Below are 27,051 nucleotides of genomic sequence, written 5' to 3' on the forward strand. Positions count from 1 at the left end.
ACAAATTGTGACAGGTTTATTTTATAGACTGTATTAAAAAATCCATTTCTGAAAAGCTTTAAGTTATTACCACAGATAAGCAATAAGCCTCAAAAGCCCCCAAATCAAGAAAGTCAGTATTTTTTTCTGATTTTTTTATAAGATGGTAACAAACAATAGAAAAAAATGCTTCAGATTTATCCAACTAAATATAAAAAATTCCATATGGCCTCAACTCATTCAGAAGCTAATGTTCACAACTATTCTTATTAAATCTGAACTGCTTGGTGCAGTATAATGACTGGAGAAGCAATTTCGGAAAGCTTTAGGAGGGAAAAGCTATATAAATGGAAGGGATGGAGGTTATGAAGTATTAACACGATGCTAAATTGCCGCATATCATATTTGCAATGGGCAGTTTACAATCTGTTCATCCTGATGGATTTAGCACAAGGGATTCTGAAGTCCTGGCTCTGCAATTGCTGTCTCTGCCTAGTAATTGATGGTTAAATTGTACCCACAAATAATGTGTGAGCACCGAATGAGTTTGGGACCCTGCTCAGCCCAAACAGCTCCAGTACACTCAGAGGAGCAGTAATAAATGGAAAGTAAGGAAAAGTTCCAGGAGATAATGAGTCTGAATACTAATGACCTAAGCTAGTACAAAAGATAGAAATGCAATTTATCAAAAAGTATGAAACCCATTTGGTGTCTTAATGAGTTATTAAAAAACAATAATAACAATTTTGTGGTTTGAAGCCAAATTACTATTTTTCCACATTTTTTTCTTTATCCACTAAGATGTTGCAGAGTTTATGAAGGTCTTCCTGGTTCACTGCATAAATCAAAGTGTACTGCAGAATTATCTCCTTCTATGATTCTTTGGCCACCTTCCTCAACAGCCAGAAATTGTATCTTTTAAGCACCTTAATCACCTAGAGCATTAAATAGACTGAAAACTGTGCTCACTTCATAAAAGTAGAGGATAATTTCTACGTTTAAACAGACTTTCTTATCCTATGAAGAATATAAAATAAATTTATTCTCTGATAGAAAATTAAATTATTGCAAGGATTATCTCACAACTGTATAATTATTAATCCTGAATGAACTGAAAATAGATGTGAAACCTGTACTCTGCTACTGAAGTTGTTTCTATAGCAAAACATGTTTGTCCATCATTCATATTTTCTTAATACCAAATAGTTCTGGTGATGGATAAAATGGAGCTTCTCAACTAAAATGCATCGTTAGCATTCTCATGAAAAGACAGATAACACAGCTCCCCAAACGGGAAATGAAGATGCTTTCTTCTGTGTTATATGATGTGTCTTCTTTCATCCAGTAGTAGTGATAGTTCATGTGTCAACATCTGAAACTAAAGAAAACAGTATCAGAAAAAAAGAGGAGGTTAATTAAGTCTTTCCTAATTTATATTAATGTCATTCTTTTGTCTTTCACAGTAATGAATTCTCCTCTTTATTACAAAAGAAAACAACATTGTAACTAAGAGGTGGACAGATGATACACATCAGATTGGAGCAAAAGACCTGTGAATGAAACCTGGGGATTTGGGAGGTGCCTGCCCCACGAGAGTGTGATACAGGAACCTGGGTGGGAGGCACTGGACCTTACTCACTTTCAGGGAAGCTTGGCAATGTGGGACTGGGCAGAGCCAAAAGCTGCCCTAGAGAGCATTCACCATGTCCCCCTGGCTGAAGTGTCTTAAATTGGCTTTCTGCAGAGTGACTTCATCTACACAGAGCTCAGTCTGGAACTGACTTTTAAAGGTAGGTGGTGATCAATCTCTTTCCTTCAAATAACTAAGTAGACTTCACTCTCTTCTTCCCTCCTGGCAGCTAGATGAGGGGAGAAGAGTTTTGTGTGATATCTGCCTCCATTCCAGAATCTCTTGTTCCGTGTTGGCTCCTGGGCATCTCTTCATGAACTACTCCACCTGCAGCAGAGTGTTCGAAAGTAAATTTGGAGTATTAACAAGGTCTTACTGCAGCTGAGCCAAAATAAGGTAAATTATCCCAATGGGAAAAATTTAAAACAGACCAATCTGAACCACCAGCTGGATGGAAGAATTTGCAATCCTATGCCCAACTGTATTTCCCATACTATACTTGTATACAGTAGAACAAAATTGGAAACAATGAAATAAGAGCAGCTTTTTCACAATTTCCAAGTGAAAAATACTCCTCAGTAATCATCAATGAGACTTAAAATTTGGACTGCAGCTCCCGGAGTAGCATGTGATGAGGAACTTGAAACACAAAAATGCCCAGATCCCAATGAAGCTCAACTTAGTTTTTTAGGGAACTATACCTGGGGTGGGGCAGGGGGAAACGCAGGATTTCTGTACTTCTCACTCTCACACTGAGTGAAAAAGCAAATGCAGCTTGTCACCCATTCTGGTAGTTCATGTAGCTGCAAGCCCAATAAGAACATCTGTCTCCCTTTTCCTTTACATCATAAGAACTGGGATAAGAAATGTTCCTTGGCTGTGAAATCATACTGGAGGCAGTAGGTGCTGGGACGAGCTAGAAAATGACAAGTGTAAGCAGGATACAATGCATCAAAAATTGATGCCGGCTAATGGAACAGTGGCTTTAAACAGCCTGCACAGTGCCCATTACAGTCCAGTTCTGCAAGCAAGCAGGAGTGCTTCCCTTCAAAAACCTCTTAAGTGTCTGTTTTGGAGAGAAGCACATCCTGGCATGCATTTTATGCAGAGCCCAATAACTGTGCCAAGGACCCTGGAATGTGCTCAGCAATCTGATTCTGTGAGCTCTTTCGTACCGAGAAGAGTTTTCGTTTTAATCTACGATTAAGACTTGACTCTATTATGGAAGCAGAAACAGAGGAGGAATTATCTTTCATGATATTTAAAAAATAAATATTTAATTAAATGACTGCATACAATCCTGAAAACAATTTAAAGCTGCATGTGGGCATAAATTTTTTTCATAGTAATCTACAGGAATTCATGAAAGCATAAAAATTGACGTCTTTCTTACAAAAACGGCCAACTGGCAAACCCAGTATGCCAGTACTGGTAGGAACTCCTGCCTTCAGCAGCATCATACCCAATTTTATGATGACTTTAACCACAGTACTATCACTTCTGAGCACTGAAATGATGCTTTTCAGAAAAAGTATCAAAAGGCTAATTGGAAAGATCCCAGCAATTTAAAATCACACCTACTGTTCTTTACAAATACATACATGATTTATAAAAACAGCTTAACTGTAATCTTTCTCTCTCTCCTGAGTACACCGGTATATGCCTCTGCTAGAATGTTTTGAACTATGAGTTTCACCGTTTTCCCTGCATAATTTGTATCTTCTGTTGTTTGTGTGGGTGTCTTGCTCGAAGACAGACGAGAGGGATTCTTTTAAATATGAAAACATTTTTGTAAAGCTGCAATCACATAAGGAAAAGCAGGCAAAGAATATTTTTAGTTGCCCTTTCTGTTTGTGCTACCAAGTTCTGCAATGATGGCATTTAAAGACCTCTTCAGGAAGGCAGCAGGGGCCTGAGCCAAAGCCCAGGTAATACCCTAGGTGGACCTGCATTGAATTTTCCTGGCATTAGACTGGAATCTGCACGATTAAATTTCTAAATTGGTAGGGGAAGGTATCCTTAGAAAATGTCAGCAGTGGTGATACTCTGAATGCAGCTGCATAGGAATCAGCCTCTCATACACTTAGTTACTTACTGATCTCTTGTGCCAACCACGCCACACGGGAGGTTTTGTGTCCACGTGCTTTTAGATTGTAAGAGAGGAAAGGGACCCGTCAACTCCTTTTATTTTACAATTTCTGTGAAAGAGGTTTTCACCTTTTTAGCCATACACATGCTTCCCCTGTGCATCATTCCCTGTCACTTACCTGTCATCTACCTTACGTTCCAGTTTTATTATCCATTTCACCTGAAGACAAGATTGTGCCTTAAATCCTATATTCACTAGGAGACCAACTTGTTTTACCTAACTATACAGCTACACTGTCACTCAGAAAGAAATACAGAGATGTGAAACACCTTACATGTTCAAGGATCTCAAAGCTCTTTACAAAGAGAGATGGAAGTGTTGATGGTGAAAGGCAGTGTACTAAAAAATCATTGGCGATTGCTGATGTGGAACTTTCATTAGCTTTTATGCAGCCTTTGACACGTCCACTGGTTTTATTAAGAGAATTAATGGGAGGCAGGACGCTAAGATTGTTTCATCTTGGCCTTGGGGCATTGACTGTCAAAGAGACTGATGCAGTAAATAAAGTGTTCGGGGTAATAGTGACCAATTTGTGTGAATTTGATCCAGCAACAGCTCAGAGCATGACACTGGACGCTTTTTACCCCCCCAAAAAAAGAAAGTCCACAACAGTTGGCTTTAAGGCACTGAGTTTTCCTTCTTTCTTTCTTCATAAAATGGCAGTACTTCATCCAGGAACTGTCAGGTCTGTATCTGTCTCTGATATCCCCAAATAAGAGAGAAGACTGTTCTGTCCTTAGTCATTCATGAAATCCATTAATATTCTTTGGATTCAGAGAATACAATGGTGTTTCCCCTTAAACAGGTAGAGGACAGAAGAGAGGGCAGGAGAGGTCTCACAATTATGCTTCATGCTATACACATGTGATTTTTATTCTGCCCTGCTCACTGTAAGACTGAAGTGCACATTTGGTGTGGAAGAGGCCAGCGAGACCAGCACAGCCAGTCTGCCCAGACCCCACATGACCCCACCACTGGGGAAAGCTGGATGGCCACAAGGGCAGGACACAGACACAGGGAGGTTGCTCCTTGGGACAGGATTTCTTAAGCCTCCAAGGGCAAGTTTAGCCAAAACTTTCCCTACGTAACAATGATTTCAGGGCTAACCATCAGTAAAATCATCTTGCTGAATGCTACAACACCTTCAGATAGGCTGTTTGTCATATATAGGGGTGTTTGGTGATTTGACTCATGACAGGGCATGGTGATTTGACTCTTACTTGCCCACTTCTATTTCTTACTCCAGTTATACTTTGCCCCCACTGTTTTAGGGAACAGCCACCGAATCCACTATGTTAAGAAACGTTAGTTCTCCTACGGTTTCGCGTGCTGCATTTTTTTTAAGGGAGCTATTAGCCTTGCTTCGATATATAAATTCAGTATTTGTCCTTCTGATCTGCTCTCCCAGATTTCTTGCTATCAGTCCAGCTTCTTGTTTCTGTCTTTTCATCTGTCACGGAAGAGCATATTCACTGCTGGCACTTAAAAAAAAAAAAAAAAAAAAAAAAGCAGACCCAGATATACATCCCACAGCATTTCAGAGCTGCTAAAAGTAATAGCTGATGCAAGTAGTGCTCTTAAAGTTAAAAGTACCAGTTGATGCAAGTAGTGCTTTGTAAGTTAAAAGCACTACACAATCTCTCTTTTAGCTGAGGAGGAACATGGTGCAAATTAGTAATGAGGTGTCACTGGCAGAGACATAAGAAGTTGGGTCTCCAGAGCCTTATTCTAACATGCTGTCCCCTGAACAGCATTGCCTCTGAATGCAAATATTTGCCCTGAATAAAATGTTCATGCTTCCTACTTAAATAAACAGCAGTCTTGAAATTTACAGTAATTAAAGTCACCCTTTGACAGCACTAAGGAAATACATCTACAGCTGTCATATGTAAAAAGAAGACTGTCTTGAGACACTTGAGAGACTTGGGTCACTCATTTATTCCAGAACAGTTGCTAATATGGTGGTTTAATGAAAGATATCAGAACCAGAGGAGGATTCTTAACTTCAGCACTCAAATGTAATAATAATAGTTAGTGTGAAAATACACAGAGACATTAAGTGACCTATGCTGAAAAGATTCCCCCTTGGCAAAGGTACGAGTGCAGAGTTGGTACATTTTTTTATTAGGTGAATTAGCTGTCAGTGTGATAGTAACCAATGAACAGTAAGTAATGGAGCATGTGCATGTGTCTCTGTGCACACACACACAAACACATACAGATATACACACACAGAGGATATAAGTATATTGATAAACATGACCACGCACATGTCATATGTTTACCAATATACTTACATTCTATGATCAACAGTATCATCTTAAATATAAAGACATTAAAAAGACATTTATAAAAAGAAACGTGTCTTTTTCTGACATAAAAAGAAAAATTCAGCAGAAAGTAGCAGTGTGTCATTGATTACTGATCTCTCCATCTATTAGCAAGACAAATACGTCCCTGTTACAGACTGGATCAACGAGTGAATAATATGCCTTTTACTTTGCTCACCTGTCTGATCTGGATTTTTAACTTAGTAAATTCCTATGGCTAAAAACAATGTTGTTGAACCTTTCGGCTTTCAATGTGTTGGGTTAAAGGCCATTGCTGAGGCCATCAGCAGGTTCTCCAACTCAGTAGCAATAATGATGGTGATAAGAGTAATCCTTGCTTTTCCACTTCCTCCTACCTCTTATACCTACCACACCTGCTTGTGTAGCCAACCTCCTTACACAGAAGTCACATAAACACTGTGCTGTGGTTAATGCTTTCTCCAAGTGCAGCTTCAGCTAGCTGGAGATGAGGAAGAGCATAGCTCAGAAGTGCTTTGTCTCTCCTCATCTTGCCTGTCTGATCCAGGGCAGGCATTAAGGTAACTCTTGCAAGCAGACCAAGGGCAGATGGTAGCATTAGCCCCAGTGGAGCTCAGGCTGGAACGCTTCCTCTTTGAGGCTCTTGTTATCGGTGGTCCGAAATGCACGTGACTCAGGGGAGCAGCTGGTACTGTGATACAAAGATGATGCTCTTTGATCAAGCAGCACCTGGTACACACTTCTTACCTCCGCCCTACCTCCTTCTTGGGGAAAAAAACAGGTTTTATCAAGTTGATGTAGTCTATAAGTGTCTTTGTCAATTCTGTGAATTGAATCATCCTGGTGTTTTTCAGTACTCAGCTGTTCACGTGTGGCACTTCTAATGCAGCCAGCTCCTCCCTGTTGAGCAAACTAGTCTTTAACATTCTAGAGACTTTGTAGAGACAACCCTAGCACTCAGAAGTAGACCACAACCTCCTTCCACAGCCTAAGTAACCAAAAGGACTTCTAGCTAGCAAGCTTTCCTGTAACTGCAGTGTCGTTAGCCACTGAACCACCCACAAACACAAGTAGTAATGAGTTGAATCTGACCTTATCAGATGAAGGGGGAAGTGCTTCTTTGCAGGAAGTGAAGCAAAACTAAAGCAGAAAGTGCTTTTATTATTTTCACAGAGTATTTAGCTTTGAGACAGTATTCCTTTGAGAAATGTTATTCAAAACCTAACATGATGAAAGGCACGATCTAGATCTAAGTTCCTGCCACTCTGGCCACATCCTCTAATAATGTCATGTAACATTGCAATTTCATGTATTTGGCATTAATTCCCTGTATCACATCCAGCTTTCACCTCACTGCCAGCAGTCCTTCTGACAGGAAGACTCCATTGTGACTTGGAAAGCAAGCCTGCTTCTATACAGAGCAGCACTGGAACAAGGTATTTGGGGTTTCTCAAGATACCAAATCTTTTTCTTTCAGTCATTGACCCAGAGATTAAGGAAAGGGATAACTTCATCTCAAAGTCTCCTGGATCTCATATATTGTCTCACAGAGCAACCAACAATCTGCAAAGTTGTTCCATATCTTCTTTCTACCCTTTAATACATAACACTTAAGATAATGAAAGCAAAAGGAGTGCTAGCAGATTGATATCAGTGGTTACTCCCACCTCTAAGAACACAAGTTAAATTTGCACAGGAATGGGCCGTGACTTTTTTTTTTCTGCTTCTAAAAGATGAGTTTTGGTGAACCCAACATCCTGGAAGGACAAAGCATGCTGCTGATCAGCCATAATACTGTATAAATGAAGGCACTGAATACCAGTGAGCACCCCCTTAGCAACACATCCTATGACAACCTTAGAAATGTCTTATTTTTAACCTGAGAGTAAATGTTGTCCCAGGAAACAATTAAGGTGAGCAGGTACATAGCAGACAGGGATATGGGAAGATAAAGGTTTACCTGAGAGACAGTTGACAAGTGTCAGAAGAAGAAATGGTCCAGTACTGAAGTGGTTGGAGGAGCCCCTGTAGAAAGGAAGAAGCTGCACTACAGAAAGGCTGACAGGGCCTCTGGGAAAGGGCCTGCTCACTCAGCAGAGGCTTGTGGTGTACAAATGGCAAACAGCTGAACTCAGATGATCTGAGAACTGCTCTCATCTGTCACGGACTTCCCAAGTCATGCTATCTGTTTCTGCCCCCTGAAATCCTCATTTTAGAATAGTAATGATAACAACTTTTCTTCATTGTAAGTCCTCATAAAATCTACGGATTAGAATCACTTAAAAAGTGGTCAGTATTTTTATTTACTGTATTACACTGTCCTGTAACCCAGCTAGTCTCTCTCAAAAGCCAAACAATCTAGCTCAATTATTAATTTATTATGGCAGTACCCCATCTTTTGTAAGCAACGCTGTTCAAAATTTTTTCGTTAACTCTGTTCTCAATATACAACTTCATTGTTTATGGTTCCACACGAAGCACAAAAATCGAACTGCTCTTCAGTACATCAATTTTTTAACACATTAAAAAGATAGCATGACATGATATTGAGTTTCCAATAAAATTCCATTCAATTTAAATAGATGTAGAGAAGGACCTTCTTAAGCTTTTAACCTAAAAAATTCACCATGAACAGTAACATAATCTGTGCAAGTAGCCATAACCTTGTCTATGCAATTGAGGTATTAGTCTGTATTACTTATTCGAGTAGCATCTCTTCTGTTTCTAGGCATTACAAGTATTGCCAGGAAGAGGTATCTCTTACTGCACATTTTTTTTCAGACTTGTTTCCTTACATCTGGACTTCCTGAAACAATTACTGGAGTACAGAGGCTGGAGAAGGTTAGAAGTGGGAGACTAGTTTTAGTTCCAAGCTGAAACCAACTTCTTGTTATTCCTTGTGACAGGTGTAATAATGACAGAGTGATCAATTTCTTTTGTTTGGGGAATGTGATCAGCAAACTATTTATTTCAAACGTGATTTTCTTCAGAGATCATTTGCAAATTGCTTCTTCCTCCGCCCCTATCAGAAACAAATATCAGCATAATGCTGAAGTCCAGAACACAATATTCTACACCAGAAAAATAGTGTCAGAATTTGCACTTAGGCCTTCAGGGACACTCAGTGTTTAAAAGGCTAACACATTAGTTTATAGATGACTCTTGGTAGCAGAAGGAATATTGATTTTGTTTCCCTCCCACCTACCTCTCACAAAACACATTTTCCAGTTTGCTATCTCATATACTTGACTAAAAGAAGTAGTAATTTATTTTGAGCAGATATTGCATACTATTAATTCTAAAAATATGAGGCAAACAGAATAATTGGAGCTGTATGGTAATTACTTACCTTCTACCGTTGATGCACCCACATGACAATGCTCTTGTTCAGGAATTATGAACAGTATCTTTGTGCTCTGTGCAGTAAGTGGACTCTCTTGTTTGCTGGTTTTCACTATTAAAAGTTAAAATCATTTTTATCCATATTATTAAACAGCAAATACATCTGCAGAGTGCTAAACATTGAATCTGCAAGTTCAAAAATAATTGAGACCTATCTGAACACAAGGCAGAGGTGGACAGCCAGTTTTTCAGTGGGATTGCAATGCCTAGAGATGCAGATACATGTCAGGAACTCCTGAAAGCACTAACCATGTTTTGTATCCTGTCCCTGACCATCCGTAACTTCTGCAGACCTACAAATGGGTTTCTACTGAGTTCATAACAAGAGGATGAATGGGATTTAGCTACATCCCTTCTCCACTGACTATATCATTTGGGCTTCTCTCTTTACAGATGCAATTAAAAAGTAGAGTGTGGATCTTGGAAATTAAGAAACTGAATATGAAAAGCAAAGTTAAAATAAAACTGGGGTAGTTTTAAAAATAGCAATGGATCTTGTTTCGCCCTCAGGATGAACCTGGAGAGAAGGGGAATGTAGGCTGATATTCCCTTCAGAGCCTGTGTTCTGCATGCATGCAAACTGAGCAGAGAAATGGCCCCTTGTGCATCAGTGCTCTATGGAAAGCATACAAGGGGCTATAAAAAGCTCCCTAAAATTACCTACATCCTATAGATTTTATCTTCCCATCTGAAAAATAAGGGAAAGCCCCAAATGGTAATAAGGCTTCACATTTTTCTCTGAAAATGTTTCTTCTCAGAAACATGTAAATCTGTGTTAAATATTGAATACTGTAACAAGCTTTGCTTTTCCCATCATTATTCATCTAAGTTGCAGAGGAAAAGACGATTATTATTCAGCTATGTCAGGAACTGAGAAGAATCAGAATCAAATAGGTGATGCTTTACTTGGCCATCATTAAACAAATTTCTCCTTTCTTGGCTTTGCATCTATTTGCTGCTGTAGAATATGTATCTTGCCTGTCCTCTTTGCTAAAAAGAAAATGTATTGCAGAATACAAGGAGGAGTGAGTGAATTCACTGGGATACCAGCCCTGACAGTATTGAGTCAGCATTTGCTTCTGTTTCTACCCCGTCAACTAACCTGAAGCTGTAGCAACACATCAGAGAGATGGCAGAATTTTGCCTGTTTCCTCTAATCTTGTAGGAGAGGAGCTGTTATTTTAATAGGATAGCACAGAAAACAATACAGGAATTCAAATGCCTTAGAGGAAATTTGTCTTGTTGTTTCTTATGTGCAAATTACAGCTGTCAAACCCACTTATGTCAAATGCTATGAATGCCACAAAATCTAAACAGTCCAGAAAACAACTGCAGGCCAGAAACCCTGAGGTTTTATTCTCTGAGTCCTGGTTGTCACCATGATCCTGCAATGTCCTTCTTTCGGGATGAGTTATAAAATTACTATCCATCAGAATTAAATTTGCATTACTGTGAGCCCAACAAGTGAGTCAAGGAATCCTGTATTTGTATCCTAAAATGTAATGAACCAAACTGTGACTGCATGAGCCAATGGAGTATCACTGAAAATGAAAGTATACCATCTGAGCAACATAGAACAAGGCATTATGTTTCAACTAAGGTTGCCCACACAGAGTGTAGAGTAATAACATGATAATATTAACAATGTGATTCCCTGTCTGCACGGTCCCATTCTAGCATAGGAATGGGACCAGGCCTTTTTTTTTTTTCAAAATAGGCCTTATGCTGCTTTCAAAATAGGATAAAAATAAACAAGGAATGTCATTCTTAGGCTAGAAAAAGAAGATCTAAAAGGGAATTTATAGTGATAGACTTCTAGTAAGATAAATTGACACTTAAATATAACCCATATAATTATATTAATGAAATTTCCACTGTGAAAAAACCCTGCTAGGCAGATTCAGTCTAGGTATTAAACACCCTGATTTATACAATCTGTTTCTTATGCAACTTTTTAATTTTTTAATAATGTAGTGTACTGTTCACACACACTGCCTGCTCCCAACAAGTAATTCTGTGCTGTGTTCCCAGGCTTAATTTTTGAGGGGGGATATAGCTATATGAGAATAGCTATACTTAATCTGTTACTGGTAGTGGAAAAGGTACTAAAGTGGTTTAGGGAAAGTGGGCTCAGGAGAAGGTATAACAGCAGGGTAAGTATAGCTGCCTTCCCTTTCTCTGGAACTGAGGCTGATTTAAGCAGTAAGCTGCACATGACTTGTTGGCAGTTTCTATCTGGGTTCTTTTAAAACACTGTGGGGAATACTGTCTAGTCCTCCTAATTGCTATTATTAATTTATTAAATTGTTGCAAAACCTCTTCTACTGCCTCTTCGATTTGAGAAAGCTCCTCAAAGAAATTCTTGCAATCAAAGTCTCTTATGTGGGAATCTCCCTAAGATTCTCTGTCATGAACACAAAGCAAGCAATTGACTTTTCTTTTATGGATTATTTTCCATGTGCTACTACTATCAAGTTCTATTTGATACAAAAATGCTCTGTGTCTGGAAATACAGATCGGCCACTTAAAGAGTACTTACTTCTCGCACTACAGAAAAAGCATCCTGTACTCTTTTCCTTTTCTTGTGGCTGCATTTAAGGGCAACTGTACTTTGTCAATTCGTACCATTCAAGGGACGGTTTTACATAAACGCAATGGCAGGACCAGATCCCAAGTCTAGAAAACGCGTTCTGTACAGCCCACTCACTAATGTCTCCTTTTTTGGCTTAACAGCACAGACAATGGTTAGTCAACATTTATGACCAGAATGCTTTAAAGCCCCCCTATCCTCACTATATGTGCTCAATTCTTTGTAGTACCATGAATTTGGAAGGCTGTAACTTTAATCCTACTCTAGAGAACATATATACATTTTTCCTCCTTTATTCTGGCCACCAGACTTAATGGTAATGATTCATGCGCATAGAGTCACTAACAGTTTCACAAAACTAGCACCCATGCTGTAAATTATCTTTTTGTAGGACCACAGTTATATTAAGACAGTAATTTCCTGAGTTTACCCAGGAAATCATTCTCATTCTCGAAGTATAGGTTTTGTTCTTTTTCTTCCCTTACCCTTTCTGAACTTTGGATAACCTTTTAGTAATATCTATACATCTTTTCAGCTATATGATATACTGACACATCCTCTCAGGTATATAGTTATTTAGTCTCATTACCGTGTTTCCAGGGTGGTTGTATTGTCTTCAGTGGACCTCAATGTTTTGTTTCAAGATTCCAAGCTATGCACTAACGGTAGTGAAAATATTATCAAGGGCCGTCGAAGAAGTCAGCTATAGCTATTTATAATCCATTATCACAGTAGCAAATCTTAAACTTAGCATCTGTGGAAAGAATAAACTCTTTTCATATAGTCTTGATTCCACTTTAAATTATGTTAGTATAAATTGGGGAAATTGACTGCACTGACTGGAATTATGGTGTGTGAAATCAAGGAATTTCATATTAAAATAAAACTCATTACAACAGTTCATACAACTAAGCATCTTTCCGGGTTAAATGTATGGATTGAAGTGGGAGGAACATAGAAGTAAGAATGACAGACCAATAAGGGATTCCTATTCTCTTCAGTAAAATCTAGTAAAACGAGATTTGAATTTCCATAAAACTCCATCATCAAAAATGCCTTTGGATATACAACATTAAAAATGCCATGTGAACATGCTGATAAAACAGGTATGGTGTTAGTGAAGCTACTCAAGACAAAAGATGTCAGAAAGACAATTCCTTTCCTGCGGGATGAAAATAATGAGCTCATAAATATATCTTGGAGGTAGCCAGTGCTTTAAAAGTGAGGAGCATAAATTGTACTCACAGGAGAGTTCAGACAGACAAGGAGCTATTCACTCTTTTCTAGGTAAAATTGAAATGCCATGACTTACTGAGTTGTAGAGAGGAATTACTGAGTCTCCTCTTAACTCCTGAAGAACTAACAAGACAAACAGCTAAGTACCCAAGCCTAGCTAAATTTAAAACCATTTTTTCGTTTGCTGGCTTTTTAGTTATTCTTGTTTTGGAGGGAAGTTCGTTTGCCATTCAGAGCTATTATTCTATGTGTTCACGTTATTTTTTAAAGATAGAACTCCCTTCGTGAAACAAGAATCCATGGAATTTATTAAAGCATATGACTCTTTGAGCAATATCTGTAACACTCAGAGCTACAGCTCCTAATTTCCCCTCACAGAGATTTGTTATCAAATTGTAATTTCTGGAACCAAAACTTTGAGTTTAGCCATGCCATTTAATTGATCTGTGATAAACATATTACAGTCTCAGAAGACCACACTTTAATTCCTATCTGAAACAAGAAAATTGCACTTTGTGAGAATTTTCCCCTAGAAATAGGCTACAGAGTGCCAGCAGAGCCATTCTCTGGGTCCTGCTACAGCCATACATTCCATCCTTTGGTAGCAGATTTTATAAACACATAGAGCATACATATACGTATGCATATGTACATGTCTGTATAGTTTTCATACACACACAAAACACTCAGCTGCCAAACCTTAAATGTGGCACACAACATGACCAAAAATTAAAAGGAGGTAAAAAGTCATTAATGCAAGACTTTTGGAAGACTGGGAGAAGCATTCCCACATGATATAAATTAGTCTTCTTATAGTTTTATTATCAGAATTATTTCTTTATGATATAAAAATGTTTCCATAAAATAAGCCAGATCAAATTTGTGTAGGATCAAGGTAACTCTGAAATAAACCTGAAGCATCCCTTGACAGGAAATACTTCAAAGGTCTTTCTTGACCTCCTCATGACTCAAGATTTGTTGGGTTTTTATTTTATATTACTTACCAGGAAAAGGATGAATTTTAGTAGCAGATATGCTTCTTCTTGCATGCCTGGAACCCTTTCTTCTTAGAATAGTAGAAATTGATGTTGCTACTCTGTGTTTACAATCTGTTTTAAACAAAATGTGTTATCCTCAGCTATACATACAGCACTGACTAGAAGAAAAACTGGTAAACCCCTTATTCTTAAATTGTTGAACACCTTCCATGAAAGAACAGGAAGGTTTTGAAATAAGGTGATGAGGAAAATCAAGGGTCACATGTTTTATATTTCCCTGACTGAAATTTTCTGTAAATTCCATTTAGGTTTGGCCCTCTTAAATTATTCCTTCCCTTTTCTATACCATGTACCTTGAACAAATTCTGGAAGGTTATCGAAAAAGTACATGTTCCGGTACTGTCCTAGGAAGCTGACAGATTCTTTGCAAGTGTGGAGTGTTCATCTTTGGAAGCACAGTTTGAGAGCAAGCGCTACACCACTCAGAGAGAGAAAGAAGGAGCTGGGTTGAACATCTCTGACTGTTCCTCAGCACCCAATTCATAATCTCCTCAAGTCTTTCCATCCTTCTGCTGCTCTCTTAATACTGTGCTCTTGGTGGGGTTATTGCAGATGATTGTGCAGCTGTTATGGTGAGCCCTATTCTAAAATGACAGCAGCTCAGGGCTCAGCCAGCTTCTGATGACAGGCTCATTCCAATTCTGCGTAACAGAATTGATTTTTATCTTTTTGTTTTGAGAACACTAGAAAACTTCAGCTTTAAGAAATCCATTAAATTAGCATTATTTAGGTCATGATTTTTTAATGAATAACCAGTGGAGATCTAATGCACCGAAGCCCTAAGTATGTACTGTAATGGTTAATGTCAAAGGAAGCTCTGAAAGTGGTCGTAAGACAAGAGTGGAAGGGAAGAGGCAAAAGGACTAATTTCTAATTTAGCTCCTTTGTCATGGATCGGTTGTTACCTCCACCAAGTTTATCTGGATATTTTATTTTATGCACTCATGGAAATAATTAATGTTTCAGAGTCTGCCTAGCAGAATGTCTTGCAAGGTCTCAAGAGGAAATGAATAATTCCATATTTCTTAACAGCTTTCAGTGGTGCTCAGAAATTAAGAGAAAAACCACTAACTGAACTATGGCTCGAAAAATTCTTAGCAGCTGTTTTAGGCACATAGTAATATTTCTGCTGTGTTCTTTGGGTACCACTGAAAAAAAGCAGTATGTAGACCTGCAATTAAAGGTGGCATCATAATACACACAAGGAATACAACCCTTAAATCTGATTTTTATGCACTTCTCTTTTTATCAGTAACATATTGATGTTGTTTATAATGTTTATATTATAAATGTAACTAATAAAACCACTATTCCTCTATTAACAGAAAATGCATTCTAGAAGCAAACCAGTAATTAGAAGCCTCAAAAGGGCATCTTTTCCTCCTGCTTGTGTCCATGACAATTCTGAAAAAACTGCATTTAATAGAAAACTGATGTTTAAGAATAAAGGCAGTAAATCATTAATCATCACTACTAATATTTCTGCATTAAAAATGGGATGTTATGACTCAAAGCATAGAAAATCGTGACGTTTATAGCTGGCTTTCAAATGACAAATAAAAATCCTTTAAATTAGAGCATTTAATAGCCCACTTGTAAAGACCTAATTTACACTTTATGGGATTTTTACATACATAAAACAGGTCTCAAAAATTGGTTCTAGCAGTAAGTAAAAGGTCATGTACTTGAACAAAGATGGGTAAGGAGTTTCTTTAATCATTTGGGGAGGGGCACATATTTGTCATTTTAAGCAACTATTTTGCTTATTCATTAAAGATATATGCATGAAATATTTACATTATGCAAAAAAAATCCCAGAAACATTTTGTATGTGGGCACTCTTCTTCCTTGTGTTCAGTTATGATTAAAGCTAGACTCCTATTGCTCTTTCATTACAAAACTGCCTGTGGATACAGTAAGGATGATCAGGGGAATGGATATGGCTTATCAATTGTTTATTACCCCTGTGACCAAGGTCTCCACTCGGCAGCTCTGGACTACAAGGGGAATGGACATCTGCCTGGTAACAGCAACTAAATGCTGGTTGTCCAGAGACTTTCTGCCCATTCAGGGCTGACGCAGGCAAAAAGTCTCAGCAAATTGCTGTGAAAAGCATCTAAGAGCTATTATCTCAGGTAACAGGTGATGTAACACTCTTTTCACACTGATGAAAGAGAGTGTGCTCCCTGTACCTCCCTCTACCTCTGACTTGGGATGAAAAACAAGGATCAGCAGCTGACAAGCGGTCTATTTTCTGCATTGTTTTTGTGCAGAGAAATTTATCTTGATTACTTAAAAGTCTCAAGCTCAGGGTACTCCTACACTTATTCTTGCTTTCTTCACTGTATATTGCTAGAAGAAATACTGATTTCAGCCTATATCCCATGTGAATTGCATAGGAAGAGCCTGTCTTTGCTGGTGAAGGCATTCTGTAAAAGCAATTGTTTCAGTCTCTGAACTAGGCAAGTTCTTTCATAGCAAAGTTTTAATCACTTGGAAGAGGCCATAATATTGATTCAGAAATCACAGCAATATTTTCTTTGCTGAAATAACAGCAAAGAGAAGAAATGTTATTTGGGCTTAATTCAGCTCTGGGGTTAAGAAGGCACAGCTTGGTTGACCTGTGTGCAATTACACCACTGCTGAATTTAGATAACCAGGTTTTAGGACAGACAGTTGAGTGCATATCTCCTCATGTCTATCCTGTAATTTTTCTTGACCATGACCTAGATGAATCATCTTGAGGAAGGATGCTTATATTGGTCACTGGCATTTCTGCTTCAGACCTTCAACAAGGTTCATCTGTAATTGTTTTATCTACTAGAATCAGTCTGAAACCAGAAGTTTGTATCACCAAGGATCATAGGCCACCAAGCATCTGTCAAAAAAACCTTATTTCATTCACCATCAATAAACCTGGATTTACATCCACAATTCAGAGGTGAGAGGTGATAATATCAATCATCTAAGTATTTCAGTCTCTCTATAAAAAGCTTCTACCATATTACAATTTAAATATTGGTGTCTGAACCACATTAATAATCAACAGCTTTGTTATTGTAAATGAATACATTTTTCTTTGCACAGAAATTTAATTTCATATAGATTAACTTTTAGTTACTTACAGTTTTGTTCATTTTCTTGGACTATTTTGTAGATGACAATTGAAATAGTAAACACAAAAACTACTGGAATCATAGTGAGCCAAATGATCTTCGTCATACACATTGGATCTGTCCATAAAATGTAGAAGAGAGAAAATGAAGCAGGAAATCACTGGCAGAGAAAAGCAGAACATTTGATCTTGGTAGGTTTTGGACCATGCCTACCCCCACAGATAAAAATTTAAAACAAAAGACAAGATTATGCCTTTTTCTTTCAGCTTTCTTTGTTGTTTGAAACTGAGTTTCCTATCTAGAATTTATCTTCCTTTTCACCTGTATTTATCTCCCTGTGTCTGAAATAGTTACATGTAGCTAAGTGAATTAAAACATTTCCTATTTGTATAAACTGCTATATGCAAGTCAGCCAGGAAGAAAAATGCTCCAGAGATCAACATTTATATTTAATATATAATGCCTCTTTGTTTGGATGGAGCACAGAAGGAATTGGTCCACTGTCCAACACGGGCCTATATGGCCATTCTCAACCTTCTGGCCCATCTCCCTGTACAGGAAAAGGTAAGATTCTACATATAGGAATTTTCTTATCTAAAAGTGAAAAAATGCCACCAACCGGACCCCTCTGGGGAGTTCTTTTAACTAGAGCTGCCTTGGGGGAGAATCAGCATTTGACTGGGTGTAGGAGGTAGGCTGCTCTTTTGGACAACAGCTGCTGCAGAAATGCACCCACATTCCACAGGGAATTAGTTCAGTATCTAGTACAAGCCAGGACTACATACCACAGAGAAAGGATGTGGTGAACTTTACTCCCTAGTTGTTTGAAAGCCCTTTCAAGCTTCTTTGGCAGCTGCATGTTAATGCATACATTATCATTGTCAAATAACTATTTTAGAAAACAACTATGTTACTGTTACTCATATAAAATCAAATTACAGACTATAGCCAAAGGACTGTTTTCATTTCCTTGACTTAGAATAATATAATTAGACCTACATCAACTTCCCTTGTGTATCTTCTCCATTGAGAAGTCATGAGGTAACTGCCAATAACCCCATGGCTCTTTGAGGTAAGCACAGCTCATCCCTCCTAATTCAGAACTAAAAATATCTTTTATACAGTCATTTAGGCTCTTTCAAACAGAGTACTCTACCCCATCTTGCACTGACTTGTAAGGACTTATATATCAACCCTGCTTAGTAAAAGCCCTGAGCACCTCTTTAGCTTTGTTTTGAAGCAAATAGAAAAAAAGATGCGTTGTTAATTTTTATTGTTAATTTGACATAACTACTTCCCAGGTAAATCACCATTAGCAAAGGGTGGGTAGCTCATAGTTTTGACACGAGTTAGCAGGGCGAGTTGCAAACTATACTCCTCTTGTAGCTAGAGCTACTTATTTTTAAAAAACTAAGCTGCCCTCTCTTTCTCTGGGATTTTATCTGGACTTATTTAACATAGGTTTAGCCAACTCCAAAACAGATTTTTCCAGCAAAGGTACAGAATAAAATGCATTTGCCATACAAAACTAAATGAATGTAATAATTCAGCAATTCCCAGATGGCAAGTGTTGCATATAGGCAGGCTGGAAGCCCTGACTGTGGTCAGGCAATCAGCCAAAAAACTCCTGCAGCATAAAGGGAAATTTAAAAAGCTGACAGACTGTCCTCTGGGAAAACTAAGCCTAGTTCCTCTGAAGATTTCTCTTTCAAGTGTACTGTAATAAGGCTGTATAGTAGGATATTGCAGTACAACATTAAGAAAAGTCAAACCTGTCTCCTGGTTCTTCTGCCACTGAAGTTAACAGGAATTTTTAAATTTACCACCAAGACAACAGGCTTATGCCATTAACAGGGAAGAGAGAATTTAAAAGTAATTCCAAGGTTTGTCATACATGTGATTTGTGAGTCTGTCACCACTAAACAAAAAAATGTGTAGACACTTACTTTGCTGTGTTGCTTCTAGGAAAAAAAAGCCGCAGCTAAACCTGCTTTAAGTCACTATGAAAACTATCAGTTGCCTACTAAAGAGGGTCTTTTACTAAGGGATGATCAAAATTGTATTCTCTTCTTGTGAAATACTTAAATACTTTCAAATGGCTGCTGAAATCAGAGAACTGCCTACTGGAGATTTTTTGCAAGATTGATATTGTTTCTGGTTTGATTTCCATTCTGACTCTCCTTTGTAACTTACATTCCATGTAAGACTTCAGTTGCAGTGAAATATTTATACAGTCATTTTGGTCTTCCATCATTGCCACTAGACAGGAATGATTTAGGTATTCTCCGGCTGCATTTCTTCCTCCAACTATAGAATTGTTGATGTGGATTTCCAGCATGTAGTAAGTATTATGCTCTACTTCTTCTTTCTCGGAAACCATGGTGAGATTAAAATATTTATAAAAATAAATACCATCTTCTGTTTTCACTTCAAGTGAGCCTTTTGCTTTTGGAAATAAAAATTAAAACAAAACTGTTACATAACGTGGTAGACAAAGAGATAACTCTCAGAGAAAGAACAATAAAATAAGTCCTCTGTCTCATTTGCAAAAAACATACAGTTGGCTTTTACATTATTGACTATGATAAAATGGACAAAAGGATACCATGTAAAGTGATTCTGAACAGACCTGAAAAGTATTGATTATCTATACAAAATATATCCCCCCTGCAAATTATAGCCCCTTTTTTGCTTTACTCCCAGCTTTGGAACTTTTCAGTTTTTTGTTGTTTTGTCATCTGTTGTCAAAGGTAACAGACAAAAGTCAGGCTATGAAAAAAAATTAAAACCAAACAAAAGGCATATGATGATAGAGATTTGAAGTGTATATCTAGTCTATCTGCTATCAGTTGCAGAAGGTCCTTGTTTTACTTCAAACCACACAAGCTGTGAGACTAAAAAAATGTTAACAGGAAACATAGGTAGGTGAGACTGTCAAATTGTTACGGTTGTATAGGTATGAGAACAGAGTTTGTCCACATGTTTTGTTTTGTTTTGTTATTTTCCATCATTGTTAAGACAGCTATTTTGTAAGAAGAAAATGATGCAGTTGGAAAAGAACTGCATTTCTTATATTCGGGACTTGGCTTGTTGCCCCTATTGCTGACAATGTTAGGAAAACAAAATTCAGGGGCATCCTCTTCCCAAAAAGTTTCCAGATACTTTGGTAAGTGTATATGGCACAGAAGGAATACACTGCTACGGCTCTGAAAATATGTGGGTGTAGTGCTCTGTAGTGCTGTGCCAATCCTTATTCAGTGCTGCCTTCTATGAAACATGCAAGGCCATTTCGGATACCGCACAGTTGTGGATATCATAGACTACAAGCACAGAAATGGTGATTTCTTGTACAGCTGCCATCTGAATAGTTACCATCTTTGAATTAGCTCTTCAGACACTTGCTCACAACCTATCTTCATAGAATATCACCAATCTACGTGTAGAGTTCCGCAATGACATTTAAAAGCAAATTTACTGTGAAAACTGAACAGAAAATACAACTCCTTAAAAATAAATGAAATACTTTAGAAAATTTAGCAAGATTAAAAGAATAAAGATGGGGATATAAGAGCATTCGTAAAAGCTAGATGGCAGAGGTCAAATTTGCAACATAAATATTCCAGAGACCACTGGATAAGGCACTCTTTTCTTGCAGCACCCTCCTTCCAGACCAATACAAAGCCTCCTGAAAATAATGACACACACCTGCCCAATTTTATACAAGATCAAAAAAGAAAAGAAATTGGCATTTTGCTACCGACGTGTTTCACTGACAGCCAGGAATGAATGCCACTGAGAATCTGGCATATAAACCTGCATTTTCTAGCCATGCAAAGACAAGCTAAAAAAAGCATTGTTCATAGATTTGCAAAGACCGTAGAGAACCAGCAGCATATTATAATTTTCTTTTACCTTCCAAATAAAACCATGTCTTTCATGTTGTAATAAAAATTAAGTATTTCTCTTCCCTTACTTACTTTTTTTAACTACTGACCCTGATCCTCGATGAGCAACATTCACATCTCTCTTGGATTCACACCCTGTGTGTTTGGTATGGGACTGTTGTTCCCTTCTGGAGGTCTGGCAAACACATGGAATATTTTGGAAATTGGAATGATTTACAATGGCCTTCAGTAAAATAGTCTGGTTTTCTCTTCTTTGTTGCACTGATCTTTTGCAAGAATTGTTAAAAGTACAAAGTGGAAAAGTGGTGTTATTTGATGAACAGGTATCCATGCATGACACAATTACAGTGTTAGCTGTAAAAAAAAGAAAAAGAGTACTATATTACCAAGATACATGGACAAATATTAGAGGACACATGGACAATACGTGCATGGAAGCATCATGTAACAGATCCTTTAACCATGTTACAATGAAACACACTTTCTTGAGGGTTATGGCAACATATTGAATGCATCAACAAGTGAGAGAAAGCAAGCACAGTCTTCCCATAACCTAGATGCTGGATTTCACTGCTGAATTGTATGAAAGCTCTTGTAATATTAACTTGAATTTGTGGTGGTATCTGGTCACATTCCTGTTTCAAAGCTGCTCCAGTCTGATTGTATTTGAAAAGATGAAAGCACTCATGTTTGGAGGGGGAGCTTAGTCCTGGAACTGTGCAGCTGCAATGCACCAGTGCAGTTATGTAGTAAAAAAGGTATAATCAGAACAAAAACTTTCTTTCTATAACAACTGTCTTTCCTGGGCTGCATCAAGAAAAGTGTGGCCAGCAGGTCGAGGGAGGTGATTCTGCCCCTCTGCTCTCGTGAGAGCCCACCTGCAGTACTGTGTCCAGCTCTGGGACCCCTAACATAAGAAGGACACGGACCTGCTCGAGTGAGTCCAGAGGAGGCCACAAAGATGATCGGGGGGCTGGAGCACCTCCCTTATGAGAACAGGCTGAGAGAGTTGGGGTTGTTCAGCCTGGAGAAGAGAAGGCTCTGAGGAGACCTTATAGCAGCCTTCTGGTACTTAAAGGGGGCTACAGGAAAGATGCAGAGGGACTCTTTATCAGGGAGTGAAGTGATAGGACGAGGGGTAATGGTTTTAAACTGAAAGAGGGTAGATTTAGATGAGAGAGAAGGAAGAAGTTCTTCACTGTGAGGGTGGTGAGTCACTGGAACAGGTTGCCCAGAGAAGTGGTGGCTGCCCCCTCCCTGGAAGTGTTCAAGGCCAGGTTGGACAGGGCTTTGAGCAACCTGGTCTAGTGGAAGGTGTCCCTGCCCATGGCAGGGGGGTTGGAACTAGATGGTCTTTAAGGCCCCTTCCAGCCACAACCATTCTGTGATTCTATGACATTGAAACCACACAGTGAAAACACACAGAAACACTGCTGAATCCTATAACCACAACCTTCACCTTCTCTTATAGTCAGTCAACAAACATGAATCTTAATTATGACCATTAGTTTTGGAATTCATAATCAAATTTCAGTACCAAATTACTGTAGCTAGAGTACATTACTGCAGTTCTGGCAAGCAGCAAAAACCACACAGAATTAATCATTAATGAGTGTTATTTAAGCTGTCTTCCACATTAAACTAGGGCTTTATTGTACAAATCGTGCATTTTTACATGAGTTAACTTTGAACTATTTTTTCACATGAAATAAAAATTAAGAATAAAAAACTTCTGTGGCACCAGTATGAAATATGTATTTATGAATACAAGTAACCACTTCCTGGAGTTGATGCAGCACTAGCCTATAGTTTTGTAGCTGAGCTTCCAATTCTGGTAGTACCCTTGCATCTCTATGAAGAGGAAATTTTGCATCTAACTGCCATTATGAGTAATTGGAGTAATGTGTTCATAAATCCTTATGTATATAGAGAGAAACATAGCCTTTAATTGTTCCAGTGCTCAGCTGCAATCTGACAGCTTCAACAGGCCACCTGTGCTCCCATAGCAGCAGGCTGACCTCAGAACCAGTTCAGCAAAGGATTTCAGACAGGATACAGAAATAAAATCCAAAATCCAATGTCAAAGTCAATTATCTTCACTTTACTAACACTACACCAGAGAGTCATAAATTCCTTATAAAGTATAATAAATTGAAATGTAAGATATACATCCTATGCAGGTAAGAAAATAATTCATTTTAATACAAAAAGGAAAAATGTCAGACAAAATTTAGGGCTTGATCTTTCCCTGAGGCAAGACAAAATATTTTCCTCAAAATGCTTACAATCTGACCCACGCAAGCTGGAGTGGAGCAAGCTCTCGAGGTCAAATTCTTCTGGTGGAAGGAGGCATTTTGTGCAGAGCTTCTCTGTGGAGGTGAGCAAGGAGCGGAAATTGAATGCTTACTCTGCTCTCATGGCAAGGTGTGGGTGCATCTGGGCAACCAGTCTAAAACCACTGCTACAGCTTTCAAGGTCAATTAATGCTAATTCCCTACCATACCCCTTTCACCAAGAAATTTGTACATGGACTTGGGAATCCACTGAGTGTGCTGTGCAGCAGTCTATGTACAGCACTACGAAGTCCATTTTGGACTTCACACATGGGTAAACAGGCTCCAGAGCTGCCTGTGAGCCATGTTGTAGATGTGTAAAAGGCATGTTACCTGAGTGGAAAAAATTTGAATGCTGTCCTGTTAGGGGGGGTTCTTACCATCCTCTTGAAAGCTCTCTACTGAGAAAACCATTCAAATTATGATCTAGCATCAGTAAACTTTATTTTCTTCCAGTTCAAAGGGCTGTGGACTTTCTAGGGAGGGGTATATGTTGTTGAACACTGTAAACAGAGCTGCAAAAAGACTAGACTTTCTCAGTGGATTACATGGCAGAGAGCAAGCTGTACCCACAAGAGGCTTGCTCCTTACTGCGGGACAGGGAAGCACCCTCCCAAACGTAAACATCACTAGGGATGTGGAAAGGGTTTAGTGAAATCTGAACGCAGACAGCCTGAAGAGTTAAGGGGATCATTGAGATGAAACCATGAAAGGTATCTCTAGGAAACTGCTGTATATTCAAATATCTGTAACCCGCGTGCTTAATGTTAGGAAGTTCTGTGATTAAGAAATTCCTTTATTAGGCCACTATTTACAGGGTGTTTTTCCATAGAAAATCCAATTCCATTAAAATGAAATTATTTACTCTCTGATGTTTGACAGTAAGGTCAATGTTTTCTTCTAGTAATAGCCATGTCATTGTTTATTTGCAGAGTCTGTGCTAGCTAATACTTTCATTACTTCTGCATGGAGGTAAAACATTAATTGTTCCAACATCTGAAACTGACTCATCAGTTTTATGATATTTAAAACTTATGACAGCTTACCAACTTTGTTTATAAACTATAAAAACCTATAAATTATTTTTTAGTTACTGACATGTTTATTCTTTGTGGTTAATGAAAATAGAAATGTAAATATAAGTAACCTAATCTGGACATATTTTGATAGCAATTTTTTTCCAGAAAATTATGCTTCACAAATAATTTATTTTATGATACCTGGGAATACATACCATTTGTCACAGGGATGCTTTTTATTATAACATTTATCTATTCAAAAGCTTTCCTAGGAATGGATGTGACAAAACTATTTTAGTATTAATTTATTTATGGATTTTTAAGAAAGCACTGAATGCATAACTTCCAGACATATATTTTGCATTCATCCTAAATCCAGTATCGACCTTTAGGATCAACAAGATGCATTTGGCATTTATGTTAAAAGATTTGCTTCACTCAGTTACATCTATTCTGCTTTACTTTTTTTCAGGTTACCACTGCATATCTCTCTCACAGACAGCATCTCATACCGGATACTAATTGTACAAAGTTTTATAGGCATTTAAGTATAGAAGCTTTTAAAATAAAAAGTTATTTTTTAAGACGTGAGCACCTACTATAAAAGAACATACGTATTTTAACTACCCCTTTCATGATGAAGATAGTAAAAGTACAGTTGCATGGAAATAGTTACCAAAAATTTTGCAGTGTATGTAAATGAATGACAAACTCCTTTCAAATTACCGTATATAATTGGCTCGGTTAAAAATCTAACAAAAAAAAAAATCTATATGCTTTGCAAAGTCCATATGAGTACAGCATCCTAACCATCGCTTTTAGGAAAACAAGTGCCAACTTTTCAATTGCAGACTTCAGAATAAATAAAAAGCTATTTTAAAAGCTGATCACTCACCTTCATGGATTTTGAAAAATTCAGGTAAACATAAAATAAACATAGTAATTATTCCAAGTACTAATCTGAAGAGTTCTGATTTTCTCAAAAGCAAGCACATGTCACCGAAGCACTCCCATCTAGCATAGTGGTGGCAACTTCCTTCCTGGTTTAGGTTTTAACTTAGTGCAGACTTTATGCAAAATAACGTCTATTCATTTCCTTTCTCTAATACGACTTTCCTTTTTACTCCTCATTACGTTAAGTTGTAGAGAGTCAAGTTCTGTTCCTACACTGGCATAGATGAGGATGATTCAAATGAATACACTGAAGATAAAACTCATGTACCACAATGAAAATAAGAGGAAAATCATGCACAGAAACTATTTATTCATTTGGGGTAGTTTTGTTTTAGGAACATCATCCCCTAATGGCCACTTTCATATACCTTCTAAACAGTAAATGAATCATCTTTGTGAAGAAATTTTGTTCTCATTTGGCCAAGAAGATTTTTTAAAAATGAGTCAGGTCCTCGTTATAAAAATGAGTCAGAACTATATGAGTCAGATATGGAGATTTTATTGTTTTATTTATATACATATGCACTGGGGCCAGGGGGAAGACAATTTTATATGATACAGAATCTTTAAGACTTTAATAGACTATTAACTTGATCATTACAACCTAAAGTTTCTGATCTGGCAAATAAGTGATGTACTAAGTACAATGAACTGAGTGTGAGATCTTCTTATTATCATTGCTGCTGTATTCTTAAAAGACAACAGAAGTATTGCCAATCTGTAGAGTGTGTATAGTTGCTATCCTTTACACCACAAGAAGACTGGATAGAGCCATTACTATTCCTATACATTGTAGTCACAAATTTTCATCTAAAATTTCCAGTTTCATTCTGACAACCACCATGATATTCCATAAATTCTTCTTACAGATGAGACTGCAAAGAACATTTCTGAAAAGTTCTGAATAAAAGTACTCTGAATAATTGTCCTGGTTTAGCCAGGATAGGGTTAAGTTTCCTCAGCAGTGGGGGAGGAAGCTCTAGCCGGGTTATTCATATGCCATGCTAACATCAAGTCCAGAGCGCGGGAAGAATCGGTGATCACGTGGGGTTGGCGCAGCCGGCTTTTCTCTCACTGCTATATTGGTAGATATTTTGCCCTGTTCATTGTTATTGCTATTATTCTTAGTGTTATTGTTGTTGTTTGTTGTGTTGCTATTGCACTGCTGTATTAAACCTGTCCTTATCTCAGACTGGGGCTTTGTATTTCACTCCCTTTGTGGGGGAGGGGCAGCGGCCGCGTGGTCTCAGACCCCGGCAGGGGCTAAACCATTACAATAATGCATATGTAAACCAAACAATTTGACTCAAATATAGAGTATATACAGTATGAAGGATTTAATTCAGAAAGCTCTCTTTTGATATAGTATTT

At 37.9% G+C, this 27,051-nt stretch overlaps 1 protein-coding gene across 8 annotated transcripts; it reads right to left on the reverse strand.

Annotated features, from left to right (window-relative positions):
- On the reverse strand, positions 1-25,765 carry TMEM156 (transmembrane protein 156). 8 transcript variants are annotated; one of them, XM_074822337.1, is made up of 8 exons: positions 25,622-25,740; positions 21,447-21,728; positions 19,663-19,914; positions 17,479-17,586; positions 14,300-14,404; positions 9,417-9,521; positions 6,815-6,963; positions 1-1,357 (listed from the first exon to the last, which is right to left on the reverse strand). In XM_074822337.1, the coding sequence occupies exons 1-8, from the start codon at positions 25,719-25,721 to the stop codon at positions 1,298-1,300; spliced, it is 1,161 nt and encodes a 386-aa protein (XP_074678438.1). In that variant the 5' UTR covers positions 25,722-25,740; the 3' UTR covers positions 1-1,297. The 8 variants fall into 8 exon arrangements, 7 of the variants coding, with proteins under 7 accessions (XP_074678438.1, XP_074678444.1, XP_074678441.1 ...); XR_012623057.1 differs by lacking the exon at positions 6,815-6,963 and adding an exon at positions 12,649-12,813 and having other exon boundaries at positions 1,339-1,357; XM_074822339.1 differs by lacking the exon at positions 1-1,357 and adding an exon at positions 8,028-8,092 and having other exon boundaries at positions 6,955-6,967.
- Between the last annotated feature and the right edge of the window lie 1,286 nt (positions 25,766-27,051).

This window comes from Strix aluco, chromosome 4 (assembly GCF_031877795.1).
Source record: "Strix aluco isolate bStrAlu1 chromosome 4, bStrAlu1.hap1, whole genome shotgun sequence".
NCBI classification, from domain to species: Eukaryota; Metazoa; Chordata; class Aves; order Strigiformes; family Strigidae; genus Strix; species Strix aluco.

Coding starts and splice junctions, on each gene's coding strand:
- TMEM156 (XM_074822343.1), bottom strand. CDS start 25,721: ATGTGCTTGCTTTTGAGAAAATCAGAACTCTTCAGATTAGTACTTGGA. Junction 9,522..14,299: donor TAAAATTCATCCTTTTCCTG/GTAAGTAATATA, acceptor AACTTTTAATAG/TGAAAACCAGCAAACAAGAG. Junction 6,964..9,416: donor GGGTGCATCAACGGTAGAAG/GTAAGTAATTAC, acceptor CTCAACAGGGAG/GAGCTGGCTGCATTAGAAGT.